Raw genomic sequence first — 12,164 nt, forward strand, 5'->3', positions numbered from 1 at the left:
CCTCTGGTGGCTTCTTGAAGCTGCTGTGCATGGAGCCCAGTAAAGCTCCCTTTGGAGCTAATCGCTGCAGAAATTAATGATGGGTTTCACACCGGATGGCAGCATCTGCGTGCTGGGAATAGCACTGCGGAGGCCACGGCTGTGCGTTCAGCAGGTTCCTGGCCGAGGAAAGGAGGAGGTGGCAGGCTGGCCTGCTGAGCCCTGGTCATGGCAACAGCCAGAGCGTGTGCGGATAGAGAAAAGATGTGGCCATAAATGCAGGAGTTTGCAGTTACCCAGTGCTTGGATTCTGGCAGGGCTTTTTGTTCTTGAGATACCAAAAATGCAGCTCACTCCTTGCCTTGATTTGATTTTGTTTGCTTACAGAAATGCTGCTTATTTGCTAACGTGGGATGCTGCTTCGCTTTGGTGCAGGAGGAGCAAGAGGCAGCAGCCCCTTGCTCAGAAACTCCCTGATCAAGGGTTGCTGTCCTGGCCAGGGTGACCTTCGGCATTTCACTGGGCTGGAGCATCCCAGCTCCATGCCCTTTTTTTCTGTCCATCCCAGATTTCAGCCCTAGAATAAGGAAATAAGTCGATTTTTCTCTGGTTTTGCTTCCCGCTTATGCAAATGTGAGAGAACATTTTGCCTTCGGTTATGACATTGGAGTTTCCTTTCCCTGCCAAGAGCGTGAGCCCTGCCTGCAAAGACAGGCAGGTAAATACGGGCAGGGCCGTACGTGCCGTCACGTTAAAGCTGAGGGGTGCTGAAACCAAAGAGCGGCGTTACATAATTTGGACTGCAATGCAGAAGCGCTCGCTTAATTTTTAATTATCCCATTGCTGCATGTACGTAGCACTCGACCTGGGAAGCAGGGTCGGCCCGTGGGCACGTGCGGGGAGACTTGACTGGCAGAAATGATGGGAAGACCTTCCCTCATGTTCCCGGCACGGCGGGAAGAAATGTGTCCCTGTGGCAGTGGTGTGGACAGCAGGAGCAGGGCTGAGCCACGGCAGCTGGGAAGGATGCTCTGCGGCAGAGGGGTTACCGAGGGGTGTCCCGTTGAGCAGTGGGAGAAGGGATGTGGGTCTGCAAGGGTCTCTGAAGGTTCTCTGGGTCACAGTGTTAGATAAATGGAAGATGCTGTGGTTGCTTTGCATCCAAATTTCTGGTAGCTGCTGCTAAAAGAGCCCTAAGCCTGCCGGGATGGGTTTGTTGGAATGCGGGAGAAATGGGGAAGGAGCTGCCGTAGACCTCAGCTGTGAAGCACCGTTTCTTCTCCTCTGTGCTCTCCCCCTCTTTCAAATCCTCACTCAACACTTTCTGTCCTTCCTACAAAGGCAGCCACCTCGGAGCAGCTTAGGCTTCAAAGTTCCCAAAATAACAAAGGTTAAAATAAATTAAAAAAAGAAGAGTTACTGCAAGATCGAGTCAGTGCCCCACTTGCATCCGGGCTTGGAGCTTCAAAGTGGCTGCAAAGAGCCTCCCGTGATGTCTGTGGTTGGGCGTCTCGGTGCTTGGGGGCCTGTCTTCATTCTTCTGAAATCACAGGTAATTTGGCAGTAGTGAGGATGAGGCCGTGGGTAATTGCATCCATTGAAAGTGGCATCGGGGCCCATGGGGGCAACCTGGAGGAGGTCTCGCGTGGAGGAGAGGGTTGTGGTGGCTGTGGCGTCCATGCGGGTGAGATAGGTGTCCCCAGGGCTGTGTCCTGTATTTGCCAGTTCTGTCCCCTGGCCAGGCAGGTGGGCAAACAGCTCCTCGCGGGGAGGCTCCGTGCTCAGCACGGTGCTTTGTGCCTCTGCTGGCTGTGCTGATTTATATAGATCATCAATATGACAATTATATACACCTGCAGATTTAATTACCTCCATTTTCGTCAGGCGGCGACAGATTTATGCCTCTATTCTGTTCCCGTAAATCTGAAACAAGCTTGACTAGACCCAAAAGTCCTCCCATTGATCACCACGCACTGGCTGGTCTCTGGCCCTCTTGACAAGCTCTTCTCTCAAGAGTGATAAATTCAAGATGCACAGTCAACTTTTTCCCCTTCTACATCTTTCTTCCTTCCTTCTTCTTTTTTTTTTTTTCCCTTTCTTTCCCTCTCCTCATTATCTTTCAAAGCCTCCTCAGAAATTTGAAAACAGAGCTTGGAGTTGGGTAAAGCTCCCAAGTGCCGAAGGTATAACACTAGGCCTGCCTTCCCCATCCTGATATGGGGCCACCGGTGAGGGTTTGTCCTGCTTCCGAGACCAGCATCGGTCTCTCCAGGGCAGGTGGGAGGAACGGGAGGATCACTCTTGGAAAACCTCTTGGTCCCACTGTTAGAAGGAGAGTGGACAGGATTGTTTTGGTCCTGTGTCACCCCTGGGAGGGCTACTTCATCTCTCCCATGCCCCAGAGGACATGCAGGCCCCGGCTCTTCCCACAGGAGATGAGGAACGAGCAGCTTGCGCTTGTTTCCTGTGCCGGGCATGAGAATGCTGAAGTAACGTCTAATTTGCCCCAGCCTCTTGGCCGTGGTGCAAAGAGCACTTAAACAAATCAGTCTGAAGGAGGGCGTTGAAGTTTATCCTTGAAGTGAAGTCCACATCATCGCTGTCATGCATCCCCTCGCCCCTCCCGCCTGTCCCACCACCGCTGCTGACTGACCTCGCCTGTACGACATGCTCCAGTGTCTTGCTAAGTGCCTGGCAGATGGGCTGGATCGGCCGGCCTGCCAGCCCGTGAGGGATATAAATACTTCTTTGCCTTCCAGTGAAAACTGTTGGCTGGCTTGGAAAGCTGAAGGTAATCTTGGCGGGCCTCTTGGGTCAGTAGGGTCTGATGGCACAGAGCTGGGCTTTGGAAACAGGGAACTGCTGGCTGAGGAGCAAAAGGCTGTCTCAGTCAGAGGGAGCTGCCTTGGGGTCTCCTTCTCCTGGTAAGGCAGTGCCTGGAGGAGCAAAAGGTCTCAGTCACTGCCCAAGGGACACGTTGATCATAGAATCAAAGAATGGTTTGGATTGGAGGGGACCTTAGAGATCATCCAGTTCCACACTTGGGCAGGGACATCTTCCCCCGCATCAGTGTGCTCAAAGTCCATCCAACCTGGCCTTGAATCCCTCCAGGGATGGGGCAGCCACCACTGCTCTGGGCAACCTGGGCCAGGGCCTCTCCACCCTCACAGCAAAACATTTATCCCCAAGACATCATCTCGATCTCCCCTTTTTCAGCTTGAAAACTGTTCCCCCTCATCCCGTCCCTGCACTCCCTGATCCAGAGCCCCTCCACAGCTTTCCTTGAGCCCTTTTCCATACTGGAAACTGCTCTAAGATCTCCCCAGAACGCTCTCTTTTCCAACCCAAGCTGTCTCCGCTTGTCCTCATACAGGAGGAGCTCTAGCCTTTGGGTCATCTCCGTGGCCTCCTCTGGAGCCACTCCAACAGATCCATGTCCTTCCTGTACTGAGGATTTCAGAGCTAAACACAGGACTCAGGTGAGGTCTCACGAGGGCAGAGTAGAGGGGCAGAATTCCCTCCCTTGCCTTGCTGGTCACACTGGATGCAGCCCAGGGCACGGTTGGCTTCCTGGGCTGCAAGCGCACGTTGGCTGTTCATGTTGAGCTTCTCATCCACCAGCACCCCAAGTCCTTCTCTTCAGGGCTGCTCTCAATGCTTTCTCCACCTACCCTGTAATTGTACTTGGGATTGCCCCGACCCAGCGTCCTCCAAGGCTGCTCTGGGCAGCCCCTCGCTGGCTTTGCAGCCACCTTCCATCCCCAGGACTCTGGGCTTTGCCAGGGACAGCAGGTTGGTGGTCGCAGGCATCTCCAGACATGGCAAACAGCTGATACTTGGGGGGAAATGTGAAAAACACAGCATATGTTGCGTGCCCCTTTCCCTACTGCTGAGTGCTGTGCTGCAGGGATTTCTGAAGCTGGGATTTGCCTCTGGCTCGATAGCTGCAGGTCTCTGAATTCAGTTCCTTTCTTAGTGCTTTCGTACTTATGGTAGATGAAACAGAGCCTTTTGTTGGTTTTTACCCACCTAATTCTTGCAAAGTGAGAAATAGTGAATAATTATTGTCTTTCCCGCTGCTCCATTGATTTCATCATTTTATAGACTTTTACCACATCCCTGCTCAGCTTTTGTTTTCCTTGCTAAGGGATCCTAACACAGTTGGTTTCTTCTCTCCAGAAAGCCATTTGTGACATCTTGTCTTCTTTGTACCCTTCTTTCAAATCTTCCAGCCCTGCCTCCTCCGTTACGAGGTGGCTGACCTGAATATCGCTTGCAGGATTTGAGATCGACTTGCTTTCACCAAAGTTGAATTTCACCTGCCCACTTTCTTGCCCACTTTTCTCCAGCACTTTGCAGCTTTAGCCTTGTGGAGACTAAATTTAGCGTTGGTGACCAACTTTGTCATTCGCCTCCTCTTCCAGAGTGTTTCTGAACAGCCGAGATCCTGACAAAGATCTCTGTGGGGCTTCTTGGTAACCTCCTTTCATTGTGAAAACTAACCTCTTATTCCTCCCCCACCTGGTGGGCTTCAAGAGGACTTTCCCTCTTATCCCAACCCCGATTCAGCACTGTGGAAAACTTTGAGCGTGGATGTTGACAAGGACTCCTTGAAATGGGTCCAACCAATCTGGATCACCCTTATCTACTGACTTACGGTGTTGAGCGACCCATATTAACCCACCCACCTACCGGTTCCTCTAACAAACTGTCCAGGGCAGAAGTAGGATTTACTGGTCTGTAATTTCCATGATGCACAAGAGCTTTTTTAAAGGATTGAGGTCTCCTCTGCCAAGTTTTGTTCCTCTGGTTGCTCACACTTTGAGTGATAGCTGGTGTGTGCGTGGAGTTCGGCAGCTGTCCTCTTCTCCTGCTTGTAGGTGAGCACCATCTGGGCTGAGGGGTTCATGCTCTCCACCTCACCATTTTGCTGGGAGGTGATTTTACCAGGGCAGTACTTTTCCATGGCTGATGGGGAGCTTCTCTGTCATTTGGGCTCTTCCTGTGGAGACTTAGGCTTCCTTCTGGAAGAGGTGGTGTGATAACATTTCAGAGTAGGATATCAAATAGAAGTGTGGTCCTTTCTGTGATTTAAATATCAACCTTGCGCCTCATAAGCTGTTGTCACACATCCTCTTTATTTTGCTTTTGCTCACTTTCGTGGTGTGGGGCTTTGGGTTTTTTTTACATGACCATGTGTTGGTCCAGAACGTGGATTTGTCTCTCTTCCCACATCTCCTCTGTAGTTCATGGTTATGGCAGATGGGACCAAACTAACAAAACAAGAGTGAGAATCAACCAACGTCCCAACCTGCTCCTTGAAGCCACGTTCATTGAGGGCTACAAAGATGATCAGAGGGCTGGAGCACCTCTGCTATGAGGACATCTGAGAGACCTGGGGTTGTTCAGCCTGGAGAAGAGAAGGCTCTGGGAGACCTTAGAGCAGCTTCCAGAACCTGAAGGGGCTACAAGAAAGCTGGGGAGGGACTTTTACAAAGGCTTGAGTGATAAGACAAGGGGCAATGGGGGTAAACTGGAGAGGGGCAGATTTGCACTAGGTATAAGGAGGAATTTCTTCACAATGCCCTGGCTCAGGCTGCCCAGGGAAGCTGTGGCTGCCCCATCCCTGGCAGTGTTCAAGGCCAGGTTGGATGGACCTTGGGCAGCCTGATCCAGCGGGAGGTGTCCCTGCCCATGGCAGGGGGGTTGAAACTAGATGATCTTTAAGATCCCTTCCAACCCAAACCATTCCATGATTCTATGGTTAGCTGTGTTTTTCCTAGTTTTTGGTCCAAATTGACAAATGCAGTGGAAAAATAACCTCAGAGGGGACGTTGCACAGGTGCGATTGGCACATCCTTGGGTCCGCTGGGAGGAGCGGGGCAATGGGGCGCGTCGCATTGTAAGGTCGGCAGCTGCAGAGCAAAACCGCTGGACTCACACCCGTTAATGATGAATTGGTGTCCTTCACTCTGCAAATGGCCGCACGGCACAATGTCACTCCCAGAGTGATGGAGGGTTTTGTTTTTAAAGAAAGGGAGGAATTAGGACCATGGCATATTCAAGACAAAAATGCCAGTTCAAGGATAAAGCGTGGCTACAACTTTGAAATGTAATTCCCTGATGACCTTGCCAAAAGCAAAAGCACCCAGCGATTCAAGGAGAAACCTGGTTCGCTGTCAGCCTTGTTATGACATCTAATATCTTCGTGTGTACCAGCCCCACGTGCAGACGTCACGGTGGGGTGATATCTCTGACCTAGCCAGAGAGCGACTGCAGATACAGCAGGTGCCTTTTCCTTGAGCCTTCAGGTTCTGCCGTGTCCATGGGTCCTTTGGAAACATTGCCCAAGTTGCCCTCTCCTGGAAAGCAGGTTCCTGATAGATAAAGTGAGGTTTGTGTTTGCTGGTATGGAAAAGCTGGATGGTCTTGAAAAGGCCGAATGACCTCTGGAATGAGCTGGTTTTCCTTCCTGAGACTGGAGACAGGAGAGAAAAAAAAAAAAAGGCAAATAAAATACAGGCAGTGATGAATGTGAATTTTTTAACAGGCTCATAAAAACATGAATATTATCTCATGAAAGATGTGTCACTAAAAGCTCGGAAGTAAAAACGAATTAAATATCAGGATATGCATTTTGACACCTGAATTGATGGGAATCAAGTTCTGAGGTCCCAACACAGAGTGTGAGTGGCTTTTGGTGGAAAGGTCTCTTGAGTTACTTGAGACGCTGGAGAACCTTTGAGGAGTGGAACGCCAGGCTTGTGATAGCTGAGTGAAAGCCCTTTTAAAGGAAACACTCAGCTAATGGGGAACTTAAATAAAAGTTCAGGTTCTGAGTGAAAAACAAGCCAGATTTAAACGTTAACGAGGAAATATAAGTCCAAGTTAAAATCTGCACTTGGCTGTTTGGAATGGGTCTGCAGAGACTGGCATTATGGCAGAGTTCATTTGACTAATCAGGGGTGTCTATTAGTGCAAAATGCTTCCAAATAGAAAGGAAAATTGTTTTTTCTGGTTTTTTTTTTCCACCATGTTGGCGTGTGGTTTTAAGGAGAATTGCTCTCATTGTGTGTTTTTCCTCCTCCCACGCTCCCAGGTCTCAGTTGGGGTTGAGGACACAGGAATGGGACCGTACAGACGTTGGGCTTGGGGGCTGCTGTTCCGATGTTGCACCAGCTCAGATGCCAAACTAGGCTGCGAGGGAGATGTTGCCTCCTAAAACTGGGACATGCGGAGGTATTGCCTCCGGAAGGACTGGGTTTGCTCTGGGTTGGACAGCCGTCCGTGGGAGATTGGGTCATTTGGGATGATGGAGTAATGAAGCGGGTGTAAATCCACCCACCTGCAGCAACTTCATCCGGACTTTCTCCTCTCCTCAGTTTGCTCCTCTACAACCTTTCCTTTCCCCCTCCTTCCCCTCGCAGATGGTCTGGGAGTGGAGCAGCCACGGCCGTTATGCTGAGAGCATCAGCCAGGGTCTTTGGAGGCTGCTGCTCCTGTAGATCTGAAGGGCCTGGGCCGCGTTTGATACCAGGTGAATGAGGTGTAGCCTAATTAGCGGTCTCCTCCTGTTATTAACCCCTGACTCAGGCAGGCTATTTTTTAACAGAGGAGCAAGAAGTTAATACTGGTACTAATGGCTTCATAGCCAAAGCCTTAATGAAAGCTGTATGGGGACCAGGTCTATCATCAATATCTTTCAAACTTTGAACTTGAAATGATCCCTTTTTTTTGGCCTTCTGCCCACCCTTCCACCTCCCCCGGGGTTTCGTGGTAGGAGCTGGCTGGGAGGGTTGGCATCTGTCAGCCCCATAGCAGAGCTGAGCCCCCACAGCACCCGGATAGATGGCCCTGGTTGGCTACGTGGGTGGCTGCAGCATCTCCCATCGGGGGATAAGATGTCTGCTTGGAGAAGGAGACGAAGATAAAAGTGGAGTGCATTGGATGGGGAGAAGAGAGAGCAAAGAGGTGCTGTGTTAGGGAGGAGGCTTGGTCTTGATCTTGTCTTGGTCTTGTTTAAACCAAACTCCAGGAGAACTTCACGGATGCAGGAAAGCATTTATATATATAACTTTTTCACAGAGTGGCTTAGGAGCGGCTGGAGTGTTGCTAAGATCCTCGAGAAGAGGAGGAGGAAGTCCAAGGATGAAGCTCTCTCATGCAGGTCCTGCCTCAAGAGCTTTTGCCCAGGCAGGAGCAGAGGCAATGAAGCAGTGGAGTGATGGAGGGTTCTTAGGCTGCAGGTTTGGTGTGAGGGCGGTTGATTCCTGGGGCGTTTTCCTCTGTTTCCAGCGCTTTGGGTTGTGAATGATGCAGCCGCAGGGTCGTGTCATGATGTCTGCTGGGAGAGGATAACGCACTCGGGCTCGGTGGCTGGATTGCACTCTTTTAGAACAAGAACCCATTGAAATATTGAAATATATTTTTCATTTTAAGAATACGCCTGTTTAAATAAATTTGAAATTATGACAACCCATTTTAAGGCTTAAATTTACTATAATCTATTAATCATTTAAATAACTTCCATCAAGGAGTCCTCCTCAAAGATTAATGAAGTGCAGGGTGCTGCTTTTAGATGATATGTTAGATCAGGGGAAAACATCTTTAACTCTAGCTTTCTAAATGTCACAATGTCATATACTTAGTATCTATTATTTTCACTCTTTACAATGGAGCGAATGCTGGTATTTACATTTTTCCAAATGTCAGTATGTTGAGTTCCTGTTGTGCATAAAAGCTCTTGCCTTAATTATTTCTAATTTCATGTTAGCAGGCAGGTGCGGGGAGAATATTTTCTTCCATTTGAGCTGGTTCATTTGAAGTTGAGAAGCCGTGGGGAGCTGGGGAAGCAGAAAACCTTGTTTTCCCCTTTCAGCCCATGAATAAAGACCAGGTGGGAGAGGAGGAGATCTGCTATTTCAAACTCTCGTGGCTCCCGGGACCCACTTTTCAAAGGGGATCCGCGTGCCTGAACTCGCAGCTCAGCGGACAGAGGGAATTTCAAAACTGCTTGTGGCTTCCTAGGTGCTTGAGCTCCTCTCGGTTTTGCTTCCCGGTGGCATCCAGGAGAGCTCAGCATCTCTGCTTGGGACACTTGTGCACTGATTACCGCCAGAAATACGGCACTTACTGAGAAAAAACAATCTGCCAATTCGCTCGCTGCGGCTAAATGTTTCTTTTGATTAATCAAATCAGTTTGGGAGGACAAACGTGGTTCTCGATGCATTCACCCCCCTGCCCCGGTAGCTGGCTCACTTAAGGCAGCCTAATGAAATTAATTAACAGTAAATTTAAAATGTTGCTTTTTGCACTGTAATTGAATTCAAGTTTTCGTTTGAAGGCAGCATGAAGCAATCAAAATAAAGATGGTCATTAGCAAAGGGAGACGGGCTCTTTCCCTTTGCCATCAAAACACCCTCTACAAACGGGACGGAGCAGACAAGTCTGGCCAGGCTGTTCCCACGGGGCAGAGGCAGGAGGGAAGCCTGCGCTTCCCTGAGAAGTTCATCACATGTTCAATGGTCATTCCAACAAGTGCAACCGAAGCTGATATTTTCAGGAAAAATGGCAAGGCTCGAGCTGCTGGCTGAGAACAGGGTGATCTGGTCTGAGATGGAGGTGGTGGTTAAAACTGTGCCCATCTCTCCTCGGGATGCGCTGGTGTCACCCTCTCTTTTGCTCAGACCCAGCCATAGGATGTCGCTGGTACTTTGGAGTCAGACAGGTGAATTTGGTTTGATTTGGCATTTAGCATCCTGCAGCGCATGTCACATCCCCATCCTCGGCTGCTTCTCCTTCTTGGGTGTCCGTCCTCTGCTGCTGTCGCTCCTCAGCCCAGGTCTGTCCTTCTGTCCCACTGCCCCCAAACCCTCCAGTTAAAGGTGGCTCCTATGTGGGGAGCTGAACAAACGGTTGAAGTCCTAAAACCTCTGAATGCACCTCAGTCAGAGCCAGAGCTGCAGGTGCAATCGCAGCCACGTGCGCGTTTCTCCAATGGGAAATATTTTCTATCCGCAATAATTTGCGACACGGTCCCAATGATCCCATTAGTGCCGCTGAGACGTTGTTTGATATCCGCCGCTCCCCATGCCGGAGCTGTGTTTAACATGAAGCACGTGGGTGAAACCCATCCAAATTGCAGCTGGAAGGATGCTGCTGGGTTCCCTGGCTCCGGCCTGAGGTGCTGTCAATAAGCGCTCTGTCCCTGCGCCACATTTGGATTTTTGAGGGGCTCATATCTGGATTTTACCCAGAAATACGATTTTATTCTGCTTTAACCCATCAGGTTGTGGGTTGTGTACGGGCAGCTGTGGTGCTGGCAGGAGGTGACCAGAGGGATCCTGCCATGTGTTCCTCTGCCCGTTTTTGGGGAAGAGGCCACTGTCCCCCATCATCCCTCTCCTTCACATTTTCCATGTGACTGACCTTGCTTTTGCAGAGATCTCGGGCAACACAGATGACATCCCGCTGGTGCGCTGGCGGCAGCAGTGGCTGGAGAATGGCACGTTGCTCTTCCACATCCACCACCAAGATGGAGCCCCCAACCTGCCTGGCTTCGACCCCACGGATGAGCCACAGACTGAGTCGGCAGAGGAGGAGTTGAGGATCCTCCACATCTCTGTCATGGTACGTGGTGGGAAAGCAGCCTCCGTTTAGGTGTTCGGGAACCTGTGGAAAATAGAGGGGCTTTTGAAAAGCCATATATTTCCCTATCTGGCTTCGTCTGCCCTGGGATCCGGAGCTCAGCTGAGCTTTAGCGGCTGGTTAAGATGTCCTGAGTGCCTCTCTGGACGATGCTGCATGCCAGGTGCCTGCTTTCATCTTCTCCCTTAGTTTGCATCGCTTTGCAAGTGTGTTTGTAGGGGTGCCTTTATTCCCAGAGGGTGCTGGGCTTTGAAGGTCTCAACCGCCTTAACTTCGAGTTAATTCACATTGACTTTGTCAGGAGCCTCGTGCCCTGTGGGTGGTGCCCAGTGACGGCTGCTCTGGCACGCGGTGGGTGTCACAGCGCCACCGGGCAGTGTCACCAACGCTTTATCAGCACGGCAGCCCCGTAGCCGTGATTTTGCAGCGTGCGGAAGGCAAGAGCATCCCGTGCGCAGAGGCTGCCCAGCTTTCTTCCTCCCTGCAGAAAGACCAGAACAAGGTTTTGGTGGCAGAGAAAGGAGAGCGAGACAGAGATCAGTGTGTTGGAGCTGGATCTGTGGAGTGTTGGTTGGTTTTTTTTCCTTATGTAGGAAAAAAATCTAAAGAATCTGACAGTTGTTGTGCCACTGGAAGATAATTAGCTGGAGACAATGTGTTGCCGAGGCTGCAGACAGGCTGTTTAATGGTCCCTACCCTAATGAGAGCCTCAGTAGCTCTTCCAGATTGCAGCCCCAGGCCAGGTTTCTCCTCCATCATTTGTGCTTGATTAGTCTCGAGGAAAAAAAATAATCACTGGCAAAGCCACCCACAAAAAAACATTTCAGACAGTCTCCTTTTTTTATATCATCTGTTTCCAAGAGGGTGCATCACCTCGGGAGAGGCTGGCTCCGCTCGGCCACCCTGGCCTTGGTTTTCACGGGTGCTGCTCAATGCTGAGATGGACACGGGCGCACCTGAAACAAGGCTTATTATCGAGCTGATGAGAACAGTGTCTGCAGCTCATTGGTCCCGTACCAAAATATGTAAATACAGATTGAATCTTCCCTTTCCCTGTTTTCCGCATCGCTCCCAGCTCCTCTCCAGTGACATCCTTACGCCCCGACAAACAGAGGCTGGCTTCTGTGCCGGGAGTCGGGATCACGTGGCGTTTTCAAGGCTGATTTTCTTTCTTTTCTGAGTGGTTGCCAAGAGAAGAAGTGTGAGCAAGAGGCTGTATCCACCGTGACAGCGGTCTGCACGTGGACTGTGTGAGGAGCGCTCCCGTGCCTGCCCAGCACAGGGCTCCTCTCGCAGCCGCTATTCAAGGGCCACGTGGGGAGGGGTGAAGGCAGAATGGGATTTCTCTGCTCCAGTGGAGAAGAACCCGGTCTCTGAGGTGGTGCCCTGACCCCCTTCAGTAAGCACAGAGTGGAGGGGACTCCAGTGCTGGTTTTCACCCTCCCTTGGGAGCCTCTTGAAATCTGAAGTGGCCACAGGCGGCTTTTCTGTGGGGATCGTAGATTCATAGAATGTCCTGAGTTGGAAGGGACCCACGA

General features: G+C 50.6%; 1 protein-coding gene across 9 annotated transcripts in view; it reads left to right on the forward strand.

Annotated features, from left to right (window-relative positions):
* The window catches only part of ASTN1 (astrotactin 1), a 65,847-nt gene that overhangs the window by 11,977 nt on the left and 41,706 nt on the right, over positions 1-12,164 (forward strand). For all 9 annotated transcript variants that reach the window (XR_008450899.1, XR_008450898.1, XR_008450897.1 and 6 more), the window contains exon 2: positions 10,421-10,608. Coding sequence is in view for 4 of the 9 variants with exons in the window: in XM_054072479.1 (XP_053928454.1) it covers positions 10,421-10,608 (188 nt within the window). In the remaining 5 variants the exon portion in view is untranslated. The remainder of the gene's footprint in view (positions 1-10,420; positions 10,609-12,164) is intronic.

This window comes from Cuculus canorus, chromosome 8 (assembly GCF_017976375.1).
Source record: "Cuculus canorus isolate bCucCan1 chromosome 8, bCucCan1.pri, whole genome shotgun sequence".
NCBI classification, from domain to species: Eukaryota; Metazoa; Chordata; class Aves; order Cuculiformes; family Cuculidae; genus Cuculus; species Cuculus canorus.